Source organism: Leptidea sinapis, chromosome 46, assembly GCF_905404315.1.
Source record: "Leptidea sinapis chromosome 46, ilLepSina1.1, whole genome shotgun sequence".
Lineage (NCBI taxonomy): Eukaryota > Metazoa > Arthropoda > Insecta > Lepidoptera > Pieridae > Leptidea > Leptidea sinapis.
Genome location: NC_066310.1, coordinates 1,992,098 through 2,012,031, shown reverse-complemented (window position 1 = coordinate 2,012,031; position 19,934 = coordinate 1,992,098). Strand labels below are relative to the sequence as shown.

The window sequence follows — 19,934 nt, the reverse complement described above, 5'->3', positions numbered from 1 at the left end:
CTTCTATCCTTAAATGTCCATGAAAAAATAGTTAGTTGGATGTTCAATTTCTTGCATGGTTGTAACTTTATGTTAGAGTCAATAACCAATTAAATAGTCCTCAATATTCATATAGAGGCGTATCACAGGGCGGAATTTTGAGTCCATTGCTCTTTATAATCTACATAAATCAAATAAATATTGTTTTGGGTAATAGAATTTCTAACCTCCAATTTGCTGATGATCTAGTAGTGTATAGTTCAGGACTTAATTTATCAAATGTTGTGTTAGATCTTAATGTAGCACTCAAAAAATTGGAGCTTTATTTTCAATATCTTAGTTTTGAGGTCAGTATTGACAAAGCAAAGTAGTAATATTTTCAAAGCATTCTATAAGAATAAGAGATGCAAAAATATATTATGGTACTCAGGAAATTTCAATAGATAATTCAATAAAGTTTTTAGGAGTTATGTTTTTAAGTAATTTTAGATGGCACAAATATGTTGATATATAAGAAAATCGAGCATTAAAGGCCTGCAATATTCTGAAATCATTAGCTGGTACATATTGGGATGCAGACCCACGCATCTTGCTAACACTATATAAGTCATAAGTCCGTAGCCATTTTGAGTATGCCTTCTTTTGTTATGGTGGAGTAATTACATTAGTGAATAAATTAGAAAAAATACAAAATAAATGCTTAAGGATCATAACAGGCGCTTTTAGGTCTACTCCTATTATATCACTACAAGTAGAATGTAATATTCCCCCACTAGCTCTTAGATTCAAATATCTACAAACAAAATTCTTTCTCAAATTAACTTCTATTAATAATCATCCACTCCTATTAAAGATACAGGACTATATTAACCGAACTGACAATAATTCCTACTATCAAGTAGAAGGCATCTCTGATTTACAAGAATATTATCAATAAAAGACTTGGCTTCGGCCTTTCATGCGAAATACTACTTTTAGGGGAAATTGTACTATTTATGTTTGAAGATGAAGATTATATAAATATTAAATACTTAGCTTGACTTTGAACAAGCTGTGTAACGTGAAGAATAGAAAAATAAAAATGAAGACTTGGCTGTACGGGCTTTTGACCCCTTTGCCTGTCCAGATGGACGAACAGAACCAAAAAAAAAAATGTTTGTGACTGACAGCCGCTCAAACTTAAAATTCTGAATGTAGGTATTGTTTATGTGATAGGTAGTAAGTACCTAGTTATTATTTAAATCAAGATTTCGTCTGAAGAGTCAAGTTAAATCAAATGCAAAATGGGCGAAACCGGCGCAAATAATTTATTTGAATCACAAGCTATTCTGGCGGACCACAAAGATCTTATTCATGATGTGGCCTACGATTTTTATGGTGAAAGAATGGCTACATGTTCCAGCGATCAGTACGTCAAGGTAGGTTATATTTTTGTTTACTTTTAAATTTTATACATTATTTAATATATTGCCATTGTTCAATTTAGCACACTCTTACAATAAAGACTCCGAAAGTAACATACGAAAACGCCTTGTAGTCTCATTCATATTCAATATAATATGGGCTGGCGGTATAATTAAGGCATATCGTTCTCCCTCCAAAAATATATTGTTATCATTTATTAATATGTTTCTTACAATGACCTAACCTTAATATTGTAAACTTGTTGGAATATAAACCCTTATTTATGGAGGTTACATACTATCATAATATGTTTGTCGAGTTATAAAGAATCTTTTTATTTTGAACAGATCAGTGCAACCACAACTTGTCGCTTTTGTGGTATTGATATGTTATCCCCAAGAATTTAAATTTCTTAAATAATCCAATCAAGAAATTATGGCATTATTTGTGAGTCAGTCTTTCAAACAGCAAATTATTTTTTAATGCAAAATATCAAATAATGATTGGATGTATTAGTTTGTAGTATTACATTATAATGTATATTAAGTAGAGAATAATTGGATGTAGTTCCTGAAAGCTTGGACACACACATAAAATTTCATTCAAATTGGTCCACTTCACTGTCAACACACATACAGAAGAATTATTTATATAAAGATATCCACAGGTTTGGGACTCGGATGGTCAGGATGGTTGGCGTCTCACAGCGAGTTGGAAAGCACACCATGGCTCAGTCTGGAAAGTGACATGGGCACATCCAGAGTTTGGGCAAGTGCTTGCTACATGTTCATTTGACAGAACAGCTGCTATTTGGGAAGAAGTAGGTATGTGATCTAATTTTATAAGTATACAGTTAATATTATATAGTTGAGGAGTTCTTATAATATTTGGGAAAGTGATGGTTCATTAGATTTGAATATTTTTTTTATTATAATATTGCAGCCAGTTTCAATTAGATTATTATAGGCTATCAATCATTCCGTTACATTTTATCTACTCTTAGTTACTTAGCTACTCTTTATATTTATTTATTTTAGATTTACCAACAATAACTAAACTTATTCTCTTATTAACTCATTTACAATTGATTTGCACTTACATACTAATTCTAGGTTGGTTATTCTAGTTAGGTACATTTTAAATAAGAAAAAATTAAGTAACTTAATAATAAATCTTAATTCTAGAAACTATACAGTGTAAATAATTATAATGTGATAAGTGTGAAATTACAAAAATAAAAGTAAGAATTAATAAGTGGTTAACAATCTAATACAAACTATTATCTACTGTGGTCATTATTTTTTCTAAAACTTTATTTCTATATGACTTAAATGTGTTGTGAAAAATGTCAATGTCATGATTGTTGATATTGTTGAATGTTGTAGACTATGTATATGTTAGTTATATGTTGTACTCTTGAATATTTGTGAACAAGTTCGAAGAAAAAGTGATCCCCATTTGCTTTATCTGTCAGCTGGCATAATGATAAGTGGTATGAAAGCCCTTGTTACATTTAAAAGAAGTTCAGTACAACATGGACCTATTTTTTTATACATAAGCCTGATTGCCAGCTGGTGGAATGAATCCATTTAAAAATGGAAATTATTATTAAAAAGTTTGATCGTAACTACTCACAGCAGCAGCTATTAAACCAAACAACAAATACCAAATAAATGAAAGTAACATAATATCTCATACATATATAAATAATTTGAAAACACAAAACTGCCTGCTACGAAGACTTTAATGGAAATGAACAACTAGAAACAACTCAATGGACTGAACCTAATGGAAAGAAAAAATGATATAATGAAAAAATATCTTAAATGTGTATTCCAAAGTGTGGCATTTCCAAGTATGTGGGTACTTTGAAAAAAGTGTGTATACTCAACTATAAGGAACAGCACTCATGTAATTTGTCTGTTTTTGTGAGAGAGTCTCATCTATAAATTAAAGCTTTTTCAATAATAGCTTATTAGAAATTTTTTTTTTCAAATATTTAATTATGTTTTTTTCACCTTTTTCTGCCGTTAAGCAGTAGAGTGCAAGAACTATTTATGTGTTGGTTCAAAGGGTATTTAGTTGATTAAGAATCTACAAGCTTATCCTATGTTAAATAAGCACTTGTTTGTAGGAGACAATACATCGGCCGGTGCTGAAAAAGGTCTCAGAACATGGGTGAAGCGATCAAACTTAGTTGACTCCCGAACTTCTGTAACTGATGTGAAATTTGGACCTAAACATTTAGGGCTCTTGCTTGTCACCTGCTCAGCAGATGGTATAATAAGGTAGGTAGTATAATTGTGGGATATATTTTACATACAAAATGTTTTCTTAAATTTACTGTGAGAATAATTGTATTTAATTTGCATAATACATTCTATCATTAATTACATGATGTTAAATTTGGTAGAATGGTATTCATGAACTATTTTCTGCAGCGGCATGAAAACGAGGCCTTTTTTTGAAGGAAGAGGGGGGAATACAAGCAGACATATGGGTCTCCTGATATTATTTACTCTTATAACGCCAGAGGAATCATAAAGAGTTGAATAGATGTACATATGAATTATTTTAACACTGAAAAGACATCAGTATGTGGCAGTGGTTTTTATAGATAATAGTATGATTCTTTCAAGAAATGATAAAGTTAAAATTATATATTTAAGGTCATCTTTTACTTAAAGGAATCTTTAAATGTCTGTAAGTAATGCCAATCTAATGATAATTATGAAACATTTTCAGGATATATGAAGCTCCGGATGTGATGAACCTTGCGCAGTGGACTTTACAGCATGAGATACCAACAAAGGTGTCCATCAGTTGTCTCTCATGGAATCCGTCTTTATCTAGGTATGGTACTGCAGTTTAATTAACTTTAGACCATTGACATTCTTCTGTATGTGTTTTTTTTTAATTGCGACTGATTTTTGGACATCATTATATAAGTAATTGTAAAAATCTAATTGAATGACCTACTCGTCGAAATTATTAATTCGATTATTTGTTTAAAATTCAGTGAACATTCCTTTAATTTATCTCGAAATTGTATTGCTGTTCAATATCTCTAACTCTTATAAGCTAATTTACTCACAAGTTTAGTATCCAAATTCACTTGAGTTTTAGCACTCACCGTTACAGCTTAATTTTCTGTGAATGTGTCCATAGGCGCTTTTGTTTTACGGTTTTGGCACCCAATCAATAAATCCAAAAAAAAAATGCTTAAAAATGCCTTTCGGAGTAAGATCTATAGCGTCGAACTCGCAAGATCCGCCCTAAGCTCTCTTACCACTACGTATAATAAGTTTGGATTTGCCACCACGTTGGAGCCCATGCCCTGAAATGCTTAAGTAGCAAGGGTCGTCATCATCGGATAGGACGTGTTGGTTAACGTTCGGTTGCGGAACATTAAAAATGCATATGTATATAATAATTTAAATTTATTTAACTTTCAGAGTCAACTCCAACCCGCCAATGATCGCCGTGGGCAGTGACGAGCCAAACATAGCCGCCGCCAACACACAGAATGACAAGACGTGCAATGGAAAAGTGTTTATATACGAGTGAGTATAATTTAATTGATACTTTTATTACATCTCCTCCAATTTTTCGTCTATCTATCGCATGTCGCATTACAGCTGGCCGCGGAGTAGGGGTGAAGTTGAATCATTAATTTCAACTACCTTCTGTTCAATCAAGTCAGGATGGCCGAGAAATCTAAGGCGCCAGATCTAAGTTGTGATTGCCCAGGAGCGTGGGAGTGTACCCCACACCTGACAAAGTTGCTTTTATTACATTATTTTTTTATTTTATGAATAAGTAGAGCATAATTTAAATAAATGTTCACGGAAAATAGATCATACTGCTTCGTGTTGTGATAAGAAAAAATGTAAATTACGTATATGCAGCAGTATTGCAGTGATTTCCGCACATAAAACTGAGTTCCCCGTGACAGAAGTACTTGGGCCATCATTAGGTATAAAGAACAATGCAGGGGTTTGCAAGCAATGGGTCGCTTCGGCCCGTAAATAGTATGCACCAGCACGTTTATGATAAACTTATACAATAATGAACAAATAACAGATTTAAATAAATTACCCACAATAACAGGTTTTTTGGTGATCCAGTTCTGAATTCATATTGAACATTTTGGATGTAACCGATTTTCTTGCCCATATTTTTGAGTGACCCTAATAATATTTTCTTTGATTAACGCGAGTGTTACACATTAAAATAAAACACTTTTATAGGATTAAAACGCGTGTAATTATTGTAACTGTGTTTTTACATTACGGTCCCCCTGAAAACGAGATCTGGAGAGGTCTTGAAACGTCGGGTTAACTAAAATAAAAATATAACTTACGCAAAAAGCTAATGTAAAAACACAGTTACAATTACGCCTTTTAATCCTATAAAAGTGTTTTATTTAAATGAACTGAAATAAAAACCCAAATAAACTGAAAATTAGCACTCTTTTGAAATGATTTCGCTTTAGTCAGCGGCTGCTTGTAGAACGGTGTTAAATGATCATTTACATATGGCTCATTTTATTGGCCAACGTTCTAGGAAGTAAAAAATAGTAAGAAGCCATAGGCTCCCCATTTTATTTTATTTTTTGATACCTTGAACATTTTCATGAATTTAGCTGGAGCAGTTATCTTGAACTTACGACTCAATTCTAAACTAGTTCCGCATTGTCTAAACTATTCATAGTTTCTTATTTGGTTATTGCTACTGTAGTTAATAATTATCAACAATAAAATTAACTAAAAGTGTTCAAAAAAATTAGAAAAAAGTCCTTAACCACAATTAGGTGAAAAAAGCGGATAAAAAGGCAAAAAATTACGCAAATTTAATTTTAACAAAAATTAAACTACGCAAAATCATAGAACATACATAGGGGTGATTCGGATACTCATCACCATGGGGCTTTCAAATTTTAGCTTTGGACGTCAACTTCTCGGCCATTCTGTATACTACCACTGCTGCCAGTGAATCAACAAGTCTTTTTTAATGTAGCGGTTAATAAATGAGACAATAATTGGTTTTGGTGTTTCCTTTTTATCTGTTTTGATATGTGGGAACTCTGGTAACCATGTCAAGGTCCTCCAAGAAGCGTTCTAATATTTAACGTTATGTCAAAGTTTCAACATTATTTATTCGCAACCATTTGTCACTCGTTCTTCTCTAAATTTAGTTTATTTATCTCAGCCTGCAGCTTCGGTACTTCATCAGCTAGTTTATGGAGTTGACTCAGACCGGACTCGACAACATCAACTCTTTCGGAGAAACTTCTGATAGCATCGTGCGCGAATTGGAGGGAACTCTTTCAAATCCGTTATGTCAGTCTTTATTATCTTCAAGTCCTCTTTTAAGCTGCGGAGGGGCGCTAACTGCTTGGTGGTTATTTTTTTGGGCCCAGTAAAGGGAAACTGCTACCCTCCGGGATAACAACGGGATCCCAGGTGTTGAATGCTCATGCACCAATGCAGCCTAAATCTGCGTTGGTTATGTGGGACTCACGTAATACATATGTGTCTACCCACTAAACACCACCTGAGGTTGGCTTTGGGCAAGCCTTCATCGAAGGTGACCTTCTCTTGGGGAGAGAGAGAGGCGCAAGCGGCACTCCCTATGTAGTTTCCGCTGGGGCACAGAAGGTGCTATCTAATCGGGACTAAAGACATCAGAAGGATGATCTAAAGAGGTGAATCTAAATGCGTCTGATTATCTCCGAATGCCAAGGGGCGATCCAGGTCAGACGATGGTTGGTTAGGGTAGATTGCTTGGCAATGTTGAGTAACTGCCAATGAAGCTGCTCGACGGTGACGACAGTGGGTAGTGAGGTGAGATACTTCCCGTTTCTACATGTTACCGTGCGTTAAGTATGAGACCCAGCAGCGACTGAATAATGCTTTCCTAAAATCACTCAATTACTTTTTTTTTCATATGTGAAGATTGGAAACTCGTCTTGATGTTTACCAGTACAATACAATGATACCATAACAGCGACAATACGGTCTAAATCGCAATGCATCACAAAATGTCTTAAGGCGTAGTGTGCCTTGATAGTATAACGATCATATTACACGAAAGTAAGTCGCCGAAATTGCTCCACTGCATGTCTCGATGTTGTTTTGAGTGTTGTTGAATAAGGAAATGCGCTCATGTTAATTTTCGTGAATTCTGACGAAGAGAGGTTCATTCATTATGTTTACTAGAGGATAGACCCGTCGTATGGGACAGAAATGTAGAAATATTCCCACAAACGTAAAATTTTAAGAGCTCGAATGTGCGCGCAAGTAATTAGCTTGGCAAAGGGAACGACCCGAACTACGACGTCGTCAGAAGCAATGACATTTAAGCGTATTGAGGCCTAAATTTAATGTTGTTCTTTGAACAATTTGTTATGTTTTTTAAAGTGATAACCCTCACTTCTGGGATTAATACACAAATAAAATTTGAAAACAAAATTTTATGAACGGTGCGGGACTTGAACCCACGACCTCTCGCGTTCCGTGCGAGTGCTCTTCCAACTGAGCTAACCGTTCGAGTGACGTATCGTCATCAAATCTTGTAAGCTTTGTTCATCGTACGCATCGTTCATAAAATATTTGTATGTTTTAAAATTTTATTGGTGTTGGTGTTTTGACTTAGTACACGTCACTTTTCTAAGTTGAGTCGATTTATGATTGTAGATACAGCGAGTCGTCTCGTCGGTGGACGCGCACAGAATGCCTCTCGTCCGTAGCGGAGCCTGTCAACGACCTCGCGTTCGCACCGAACCTGGGCCGCTCCTTCCATCTTCTGGCAGTGGCCACGAGAGACGTCCGGATCATCAAGCTGGAACCCATACCGTGAGTGATCCTATGAATGCGGGTACTTTGAAATTTATTTCATGGTTCAAATATGTGCGAGGGGCTGCTGGCTGGTCCTGCTTGTGGTGTCGACTTGTTATAGTTAATAAATCATTGCGTTTCATTTACACTGAGTTCAATAAACTAATTGTTCCTAAGTCTAGTTTAATTTATGAAGCAAACATTAATTAAAAAAAGTGTATGTGTCAGCTCTGACGCACGACTGGAGTTTACTGCTCAAGAACGATTGTCTTTGAACAGGTACTAAACAAAATCAAGTCCAATGGAGTCGGTTACAAACAGACATACAGCAAAAGCTAATAAAAGCGTATTAATTTAAAAAAAAATTATAGATATTAATAAATAAAATAATAGGTTGGGGTAAAAATTATCTATTTGGCGTGAGATGCGCTATATATATTCTCCATATTAAATTAAACATTTAATTATGTGCATAGCTCATATTGACACGGGAGTGGGTCAGGGATTGGAAATAATACTCCGCTTATAGGAACGAGTCTTTATTTGCGTTCACTTTTTCTGAACTTGCGGTACCTTCAACGCGTCACACTGCACCGAACACTACTTCTCTTCTGTCTTCTTCTTCTTAGAACACTTCCACTTTTCACTACTTCTTCTTTTCTTCTTTACACTTTCGAGTCAGAACTAGAACTGCCGTAGGCCACGCTTAGTACGGCTTATATAACCCCGGATCCGTTATATTTTCAAAATGATTCTCCCATTCCATCTTTAAATTTAAATTGTACTAGAAAATTCTTTTAACTATTTTTATCCTGCTTACACATTTTCCATCCCTTTTTTTCTGTTCGATTTGATCCTGAACTTACTAGAAATTTCTTTTAACTTTACAAAACCCAAAAAAATCCATACACTGGTAGGTGTATCGAACCCGGGTCTACAGCGTCTAAAGTAAACACTTTTCCGCTGAGCTACGAGTATTGCTGACGGAGCTGTTGAAATTAACAATGTCTTGAAGTTTGACAACTCTCGTCATATACTTCGAAGGGTTGCTACGCAACAATATAAATCTTATATCAACTATATTGAAAATTCAATATTAAATAAATACAATGCACACATGTTTATATATACAATACATGTCATATTAATGTATGAATTGTAACATACTTAGGACGCACGTGCTTATTGTGCTAGATTTTCCGGCACTAGTATTTACACCACTTTCTTCCATAATTTATAGAATTTTCACCTAACTTTATGAAAGTATAATAATAAATCGATTTCAATAATATAATAAAGCTTTAAAATACATGAAAGTGAAAGGTATGACATGGGTACCTTCAAAAAAAGCGCGTATACCTTCCTTATAGGCCGGCAACGCTCCTGTGATTCCTCTGGTGTTGCAAGAGAGTGTGGGCGGCGATGATCACTTAACAACAGGATGAAAATCGATTCTTAAGGAGTAAACTCAAAAAAAATTATCTGTACGGCAACCAGAACACCGTACAGTGTCAATATTGTTATTATTATTCTTTTTGAAGAAATCTTTTTGTATCATGAATAAATCATATAATATCTTTAAACGAGCAATTCTTGTATATATATAATCTGAATCTCGGAAACGGCTCCAACGGTTTTCATAAAATTTAGTATACAAGGGATTTCGGGGGCGATAAATCGATGTAACTAGATAATATATCTAGGGTTTTTATTTAAAAAAAATATATAGTTTTATCTGTGTTTTAATGAGAAACAGCTACAATAACATTATAATACAAAGGTAAATTTCGAAATAAAAATAAAAATAACATTATAATAAAAAAATTAATTAAAATTATAGTAAAAATTAATATACAAGACTATAATAGTTCAGATGCGACATTGGGTGATCCGGAAAGCAGAAGACCCCGGTTCGAATCCAGATGTGCTATTAGTTTTTTTTTGTTCAAGTTTTGTACATTCTTAAAAATCCGAGCAAGGTTCGGTCGTCCGGAAATTGCATGTTTAAGTAAGTATATTATATTAAATTGGGCTATGCCTAGTTTGGGGCAAGATAATTTGTGTAAGAGTGTGTCAATATTATTATTATTATTCTTTTTAAAGCGATCAATAGTGTATCATGAATAAATAAAAAAGTGTGTGTGTACTTATGTATGCACGCAAGAAGTTATACTTCTTTAGCGTAACAAAGCAAAAATCCTTAAAATTACTTATTGTACGTTTGTAGAAAGAACAATATTGTAAAAATCTTGCAACGATGGCTTTGACAATTAATTATTAAATAACGAATACGGCTGGACGGGCTTGAACCCTTTGCCTATCCAGTAATGGACGAAGAAACCAAAAAAAAATAACGAATGTCGCAAATGTCAGAGAATTTTAGGAACCAACTTCACCCTGTTACTTTTGTTTTACAGTGATGCGCGCGCTTGTTAAAATTTCACTCTCATAATTTTTTCATAACGCGCCTAAAAAGGCATAAAAGGCATTTATTTTCTCAAAATTGATTCCTTTAGAATTCTTTTTGATGTTATTTCTAATAACTAGTAGATACCACTACCGCTTCGGAAATATATGGCGCTTTGAGAGATAAGAAGTGGCACAAGAAACTCAGCATTCTATTTTTGCGCTCTTTTCAATAAAAATATACAATATTGTACAGTAATTTCTATCGCTATAAAATAATCACAATCTAGTCCCAGGCTGTCCGATCATTTAGATATTCAGCAGTGGAGTTAAAGGATTTACGACAGAGCCATTTTTCTATAAAACATTTAAATTTATTTATAGATAATGCCTGAACAGTGGCTAGGTCTTTATTATAGAAGTGTATACATTTACCCTTAAAGCTATTATGTATCTTATGAAGCCTACTAGAATTAGTTACAAGCAATCCCTTATTATATTATCTAAAGAAGTATAACTTCAATAAATGTAATGTTACATTGCAGAGAGTCGAGCGGCGGCGGCAGTACCGGCGGCCGGTTCCGCAGCGAGGTGGTGGCAGCCTTCGAGGAACACAACTCGTGTGTGTGGCGCGTGTCATGGAACGTGACCGGCACGCTCCTGGCGTCCTCGGGAGACGACTGCCGCGTGCGCCTGTGGAAGAGTAAGTTTTATTAAATCGACTTCAAAAAAGGGGAGGTTATCAATTCGATCGGTATTTTTTTTATGTATGTACACCGATTACTCTGAGAATTATGATCCGATTTACGTAATTCTTCTTTTGTTTGATGTAAAATAGATGCCATTTGGTTTTTCCAATTTTCCAAAATTCCAATCCGTAGTTTTCATTTTATGAACATTTATATGAAAATTTTCGTCTACCTGGATGACATAATTGTTTTCTGTGTACGGCTTCTTTTGGAGTTTTCATTCAGGTTTATTATATATTATTATTAACTTCACTTAATTTGATACTTTTCAGTTTCTGAAGTCGTTTTTTTTAAACGTAGTTTTTTTTTATTCATCTCTCCAGCACGAAAAGGGCGCTATTGCTACGTGAAAACTCGCAGAAAACCGAAATGAGATAATACGCTAGGCTAAAATGAGTTTCGGAACACACCGGATCGCATTGATTATTTTTTTAATGCGGAGTAATTCCCGGATGTATGGTCACGTGGGGTTCGAAATTTAAATCACTGCCTCACGCTCGCAGCAATAGCGCCCTTTTCGTGCTGGAGAGGTGAAAATACATTTACGTATTGAAGTCAAAAGTCAAAGTCAAAGTTTTTATTTGCATATACATGTTAGATTGATGTTACTTAAATATTATTAAGTACATGTTTGCCACATTTATGACGTTCAAATTTTATAAAATAAATTTCTAAATCATTAGTTACAATAATATAAATTTAACAAAAGATTAGTAGCAGTATTATATGGTATATAGTCAAGTTTTTAGTTGAAAATATTCGTCTAATGAATATAAGCAGTTTTTACTAAGGTATATTTTCAATATAGATGAGAAATTCCTATTTGACGATACCTCTCTTATTATTTTTGGGATGTGATTATAGATTTTTATACACATACACAAACAGTTTCTCTGAAATAATTTAGTTTTACAGCAGAACTGAAGACCCCGAAACGGGGGCCATATGTCGGTCTCGGGTGTAAACACCCCCTACCGACTAGAAACCTCCTCTGTGCTGATAGCTCTAAAGGCTTTTACAAGCCGGGCGGGGGAAGAGTAGTAGTGTGGAACAGTAAGACCTGAGATCATTCATATGTCTAGATAGAGCCTCTTGTTGCTAGACAACCGATGAAAATAGGCCATGCTAGGTATTACACTCGCGATTTGTATGTCTTTGTGTGCGTGCATTGCTCATAGTGGCGGTTAGCTGTCAGCCTCAATGTTTCGACGTTTTCACAGCTGACACAGTCTTATCTAGACATATAAATTATCTAAGAGTAAACTCACTCTATTGCCAATTTCAAAGTGATAACTCATTGGGCACACTGACCACTTTATTTTATGGATGAATTAGACTGAGCCGTTACGCTCGACGAAGTAACAATTATTTTTAGTAAATCGGCGTGCATCATGAGCATGCTAACGTTAATAGCATATAATTAAGTGAACACGTAATGAAAATGTTTATGGAAACGAGGTTACGGTTAACCTGATTCTATTAGGCCTGAAGTCTATTAGGCCCCACGTTATTCCTTTTGTATATAAATGACATCAAAACTAAAGTATCTAGCTCTGACGTCATTTGTTATGCTGATGATACAGCTCCTTTATTTTACAACAAGCAACATCTTAAAACAACGGTGAAAAGAGTCCGCAAGCTGATCTATATTTTTAAGAACTTACGCCTCGGCATCTTTAAATAACTATTTATTTTGCAATCGGTCAATCTGTGTTATATTATTGTATCACCGTATGGGGAGGGGCGGCAACTTCACACATGATACTCTTAGAAAGAGCACAGAGAGCTGTCCTTCAAGTAATTTAAAAAAAACCCTATTAGATACCCAACACATAAACTATATAAAGACTTAGAACTTCTTTCTGTCCGAGGTATATTTATCTTGCGTGTTATGACAAACATGCATTAAGAGGTCTTGAATTTGCCTAATTATAAAAACCTACTAGATAGCCGTTCGTACAAGTTTCCAATACCAACAATAAATGCAACATTTCCAAGTAGATGTAGCCTATTCCTACATACAACAAGGTAATTTTAAAATGTTCTATTAAAAATTGCTCGGTCCATCAGGTCAAATTTAAAGTACAGAGATGGTTACACACACTCACTTATGCAGACATGGAAGCTATTCTTAAAGTAGAAGAAGATAGCTTAGTATTCATATAATGTTAATACTTTGTAACATGATTAACCAGATACACACACACACACACACACATACAGATTTCACTTTTGACCTTTCGGTTCATATTGCCTACAGGATAGGCTACGCCTAGTGTAGTGACCAAATATGATGTAATATTATGGGATAAAGTGTCTGTATATAATAAATAAATAAAAATTAATTTGAGTTACATAAGAGCTTTAAGGGTAAATGTTTACACTTTTATAATAAAGTCTCAGCCACTGTTCAGGCATTATCTATTAATAAATTTTAATGTATTATTAAAAAAAAGGCTCCGTCGTAAATCCTACTACTCAACAGCTGAATATCTAAGTGACCCGACAGCCTGGGACTATATTATAATTATTTTATAGCAATTATTAATGACAGTACAATATTGTACATTTCATTAAAAGGAGCGCAAAAAAAGAATGCTGGGAGAGTTTCTTACGCCGCTTCTTCTCTCTCAGAGCGCCATTTGTTTCCGAAGCGGTAGTAGTATCTAGTATATCAGAAATGACATCAAAGATAATTCTAAAGGAATCAATTTTGAGAAAATAAATGCCTTTTATGCCTTTATCTACATCCATGCTTTAAATCCTCTATTAAACATTCTGAAACAGTTAGCTTATTGCCAACATTAAAACACCCAATGTTCTAATAACCATTACATCATCCAAACGAGTGTTGTAATGTTGTACTGAATTTCATAACAACACTCCTATGTTTTTTGTCGATCCCTTCATGCGCAAAGAGTTTCAACAGACAGCCACATTCTTATTGCACGATGCGTGGTATCTGTATGAATTTCAAAAAAAGAACATTTTAGTTTACGCGTGTTCCACACAACCAGAACGTCGCGCGCCGTAAAAAAAAAGCAGGTTATTCCGTATTAGAATCCCCGCCATTTTTCTTCGATATTTTTATTGTTTTGTTTACAAAAAAATAGCGATTCATCTTAAACGCTAGAAAAGAACATTATATTCGAGTGAATTTTAATTATTGAACTATACAAAATGTAATTACTACTATAATAAATAATTGTTTCATTAATACTTAGTTTATTTGTATATAATCAATAATGGATGATATTAGTTTAGTAGTAATACTAGGACTGGTGTTTTGGTGTAAGCAGTAAGCTAACTGTTCCAGAATCTTTTAGAGGATTCATATTCTGGGTGTTGATAAAGTCTTGTATGCAACTGTTGATAATTAGGTATTAAAACACTCATGTGATACTATTATCATATCAATCCACCTTCGTGTTTTAATACCCCTCATTACACAACAGTTGCATAAATAACTATTTAATATTGTGTCCGCAGTGCAGTACCTGAACGAGTGGCGCTGCGTGGCCGTGTTCGCCAGCGAGGCGGGCGGCGGAGAGTCTCCCGCGCGCTCCAAGCCGCACACGCCCTACACGCGGCTGGCGGCCATCACCAACCCCACGCACATGCCGCACCACTGACCACGGTACAGACCACGTACCACACTCTCCACAAGGCTTGACGAACAGTTGAAACAGGATGTCGGCTACTCAACTATGTTGGTACCACAACGGCGCCTATTTCTGCCGTGTAGCAGTAAGCATTATCGTGTTTCAGTTTGAAGGGCGCTGTAGGTAGTGAATTTACTGGACAAATGAGACTTAACATTTTAAGTCTCAAGGAGGCGAGCGCAATTGTAGTGCCGCTCAGAATTTTTGGGTTTTTCAAGAATCCTGAGCGACACTACATTGTAAACAATGCGTATCAATTACCATCAGCTGAAAAAAAAGTTGGGATTATTGCCGATAGTGTGAAGCCGACATCTTTTTTTATATAAAAATATAATTACAATGTAAAATCGTACAATAAAATTTATTATTTAATAGCCTAAGGGCGGTCGCTCCATTCCAAATCTATAGTATCATTAAGAAAGTCATTTATGTTATAGTAACACAAATTTTTGTTTGTTCCTGGTGTTAACATTATGGTTATGAACGTTTTTAGCAAATTCACTTACATGCCTTTGTACTACTAATTAAGTACTTTGTAATTCCAAGAAATATAGAAGATTCCATACGTTTTCTTGCTATTTAACATTAGATTATTAACACAAAACCAGTACACGATGTCACATAGAATATCGTTTACCTTTGTCATACGCAAACAATACTACAATATTTTTTTTTCCATGAGGTTAGGAATATCATTTATATAGACATGGAAGAGGAATGGTCGAAGAATAGACCCTTGTGGTACCCCCTTACTGATAGAAGTCCCAGGAGATCTCCTGCCATGCATGTCGATCTTCTGAATTATATTATTTAAATATGTAATCAGAAGATCGAGCGCAGTGTTACTTTTATGCCATAGTGACGTAGCTTCCTGATCAGCACTAAATATTGAACCCAATCAAAGGCCTTAGATAAATCACAGAAGATATCAAATGCATTCTGTGATTCCTCCCAGGCTATTTTAATAGTACATTGTACATCAAAGAGAAGAATTTTGCGATTTTATAGAAAGATGAACATTCTTAGACTGCACCAGACGAAATAGAAAACTTCAAGTGATGTAAATTGTGACTAGTATTCATATTCCGTCAAAATATTCATTAGCTAAACGATAAAAAAACAATCGATGAACACAGTAGAAATTGATTCTTACATTACTTCTCTGCCCGCTCACCCATTAGTAATGGATTTTAGGGTTCCGTAACCAAATAGCAAAAAACGAAACCCTTAAGCCCCGTATTTGTGGTAAACATTTGTTTAGGAACAGTTGATCAACATTGTTGGCGAGCGGCGAGAATGTTGCTAGCAACTATGTTTAAATCAATACAGGTTGTCCACATGCCAGTCTGCGTTAAAATGTTGTCCAAGGAGGTATTGTTGTTGTGTTCTCTGTATCTGATGTATAGGATTTACATGTATTTTAGTATATATTTAGGACTTGAGAAATTTATATCTCTCTGCAACACGCAGTGTAGCCAGCAACATGTTGACAGCAATTCCGCAACACGTTGATTCAACTTAGTTGCTAAAAAAATGTGTACCATGAATACGAGGCTTAACAGATTCGTCATGTCTGTCCGTCTGTATGTCACAGCCACTTTTTTCCGAAACAACAAGAACTATACTGGAACTTAGTAAGTAGAATTTTGTAATCTGTATTAAGATTTTTACGCAAAAATATAAAGAAAAGCATTAAATTTTGGGGGTTCCCCATACCTAATAATTTTTTTCATCAAACTCCTGTGTGCGGGAAAACGCAGGCACCGTTCCGTTGATTCGTACGTTCATCGTATTAGTGAAAACAAAGTTGCCTTTTTATTTACATGTCGTCCCATTTTGCAATTCGAAGTATTGTATTTGTAGTTTATATGACAGCCTGCTGACAAACAGCAGGACGGTCGGATAACTATCTTTTTGTTAGGATTCTCGACACTACCATTCCGTTACGGAACCCTTTAATCTAACAAACGATAAATAAAATACGTGAAATGAAACATCTGCAGCACTCCTTATAATTTAGTCCGTTGTGAGACACACAAATGTGTCGAAACAAAATTTATTCGCTTACAATTAAAATAAACAAACAGGGATCACAAAAACTTTGCATACAAAAATAAGCGTATCGAAAATTTGAAACGTCCTCGTTGGTTACTTGATGGGCGCAGTTCGGCGCAGGCGGGGGCACGCCGCATCCTTCAAGTTGTTACGGTTGGAGTACCAGCCCACCTGTCAACAAAGTCCGTGTAAGGAACTTGTCACTACCGCCGGGGGGTATCTTGCGGATGATGAAGGGCGCCGGTGATCACATACATCTACATTCTCGTTTAACTCTCATTTCTCTATAAATAAACTCAAGTTTTCAAGCTCAAGATCTAAAAAAGAAAAGTATATTACCGGCATAGCTCGCTCACTCTTGCAATGACTGTTTGATGAAGAATGCGGAGATATTATATTTCTGGAAATAAATAAATATGTATTTAATTATTGCATATCTGGCATTACTTTACGGAACTCTAATAATAAGCGACAACTTAAGTAATGAATAGATAAAGGTATCTTGAAACTGAGTAAGTATAGTTATTAAAATTAAATAATTTAATTAGGCACAACATTCTATAATAATTACTCGTTAACATAAAACATATAATAATAAGTTAAGTTCGGTTTATATTTCCCACCAAAATAATTTCAAATTAAAAAATGATATATTAATAATATTAGTTATATATATAGTTACATTTGATATTTCAACGAACAAAAAGCCCCCAAACTTTTTGAAAAAAGCTGATATTTTGACGTCAGAATTTTCGATTGAAATTAGGGTGCTTTTTGGATATTAAGTTAAAATAAGGCGAAAAAATAAATATTTTAAATCAAATAAATTACAGTGTATTTGGGACATAATAAGGTAAGTTTTCACCAAATTTCGTAGAAAAAAATTTTTTTTGAAAAAGATGTAAATAAAAAACCAAAAACTTGGTTTTTTGAATTTTTCACCTAAATTTTGAGGTTATGCAAAAAAAAGTGTAATTACAAAAGTTGTAGATCTCTTTATTACCTACAACTTTGCCGATTAACTTTTTGCCATGGGAATTGTAGTTTTGCCGGAAATCGAGATAAGCCGTTTTTTACCCTAAAACACCCCCCCTTTTCCACTTCCCGACCTCAGATCGCCCGTAATTTATTTTTCCCTTAATTTTTGTTGTATTCTCCTCTTTTACGGTTTCATCCTACTGTAATTTTTTTTGGTTTCCAAAATTATCGACCCTGGTCTATATATATATACTGACTAGCATCTGTCCGAATACGAGCATGGTGTTTTACTGTGTCGGTTAAAATTCACGCCTTTAAAATGTTAATGCTGTCAGATCATATTTATATGTATTAATAAATCTTTTTGAGAGCTGTGGATTATCTATAAATAAATAAATAAATAGTTCAAAATCATGCGAAACTTTAACATACGCAAGAAAATAATGATAGCAGATGCCCTTGACTTGAAAAAAGCTATAAAGCAAGCTCCTATGATTTTAAATAAATGATGAAAGATGGCGGACGATTTAAAACAAGAGGGAGTGCACATCACTTACCCAGACTCCTTGCAATGTACAACGTGGAGCTAACAATATTGACATTAAATGAACACAACTTTAAAAATTACGGTAAAATAGTAGTAATTTTTGAAAGCAAACGAAAAAAACTACTTTGAATTATTGATTATGACGTAGTGCCTCAGAAATAATAATAATTTCTAACTTTCTTGTGTTTGTGTGTTATTTTGGTGGAACTGTTTATATACAATTTTCTTATATATGTGCTGAAGCCTTTGAAAATGACAAAAAGTGAAAAAATAATATAATAGTAGGATGGCCTATTGGAAAAGGAAGAGAATATAACAAAAATGGAAGGAAAAATAAATTACAGGCAATCTGAGGTCGGGAAGTGGAAAATTGTAATCCATATTTTTGCTGCTACGAAATAACAGGTATTAATTCTCTATGAAATGTCTTCTGATGGGCTTAAATTTTCCGAACATTTACCATTGTAATAATTTAACGAACAGAAAGCAAAACAACTTTCGAATAATGCTGTTATTTTGACGGGTGAATTTTCGATTGAAAATAAGGGTTCTTTTTCGATTTTTGAGTCAAAATAAGGTAAAAAAATTAATATTTCAATTCAAATAAATTACACTGTATTTGGGACATAAAAAGGTAACTTATCACCATATTTCGTGATTTTTTTTGTAAAAGAAATAAAAAACCAAAAACTTGGTTTAAACAGAAGAAAACAAAAGTTGTAAATCTTTTTATTACCTACAACTTTTTTCCATAGGACTTGTAGTTTTGCCGGAAATCGAGCTAAACCGTTTTTTACCCTTAAACACCACTTCCCGATCTCAGATCGCCCGTAATTTATTTTTCTTTTCAGTTTTGTTATATTCTATTTCTTATCCAATGGGATTCATCAACGGGTTTCAAAAATTATCGACCCTGGTCTATAAAGACTATCAAAAATATTCAAATAGCTGAGAGCTTTAGAATTAATATTACTTGTAGTTATTTATTTGCTAAAATTGTAAATATTTTCCTGTTATCTTGTGGTATAAAACATGTCAAATATCAGGAAAAAATGAGATTACTAGCCTGTGTTACTGACTTGCCGACTAGCCTGTGTCAACAAATAACACCCTTGTAGGATCTCTTAATTTCTCTTCCCGGCCATCATATTATAAATTATTAGTTTTTTATGCAAATGTTGTGTAATAAGGGGTATTAAAACACGAATGTGGATTTATAATAGTATCACATCAGTGTTTTAATACAATTATCAACAGTTGCATACAAGACTTTATCAACACCCAGAATATGAATCCTCTAAACGATTCTGGAACA

At 34.4% G+C, this 19,934-nt stretch overlaps 2 protein-coding genes across 2 annotated transcripts in view; one reads left to right on the top strand and one right to left on the bottom strand.

Moving 5' to 3' along the window:
- Nucleotides 1-1,032: 1,032 nt before the first annotated feature.
- Nucleotides 1,033-19,934, top strand: part of LOC126977980 (nucleoporin SEH1-B) — a 23,849-nt gene continuing 4,947 nt past the window's right edge. The window contains exons 1-8 of the mRNA XM_050826705.1: nt 1,033-1,397; nt 2,051-2,207; nt 3,518-3,671; nt 4,129-4,236; nt 4,839-4,946; nt 8,082-8,240; nt 11,174-11,331; nt 14,867-15,014. Of these exons, the coding sequence (XP_050682662.1) occupies nt 1,263-1,397; nt 2,051-2,207; nt 3,518-3,671; nt 4,129-4,236; nt 4,839-4,946; nt 8,082-8,240; nt 11,174-11,331; nt 14,867-15,009 (1,122 nt within the window). The 5' untranslated portion in view covers nt 1,033-1,262 and the 3' untranslated portion in view covers nt 15,010-15,014. The remainder of the gene's footprint in view (nt 1,398-2,050; nt 2,208-3,517; nt 3,672-4,128; nt 4,237-4,838; nt 4,947-8,081; nt 8,241-11,173; nt 11,332-14,866; nt 15,015-19,934) is intronic.
- Nucleotides 17,029-19,934, bottom strand: part of LOC126977942 (serine/threonine-protein kinase par-1-like) — a 23,441-nt gene continuing 20,535 nt past the window's right edge. The window contains exons 10-11 of the mRNA XM_050826642.1: nt 17,434-17,494; nt 17,029-17,265 (exon numbers count right to left, since the gene is read on the bottom strand). Coding sequence (XP_050682599.1) covers nt 17,188-17,265; nt 17,434-17,494 — 139 coding nt within the window. The 3' untranslated portion in view covers nt 17,029-17,187. The remainder of the gene's footprint in view (nt 17,266-17,433; nt 17,495-19,934) is intronic.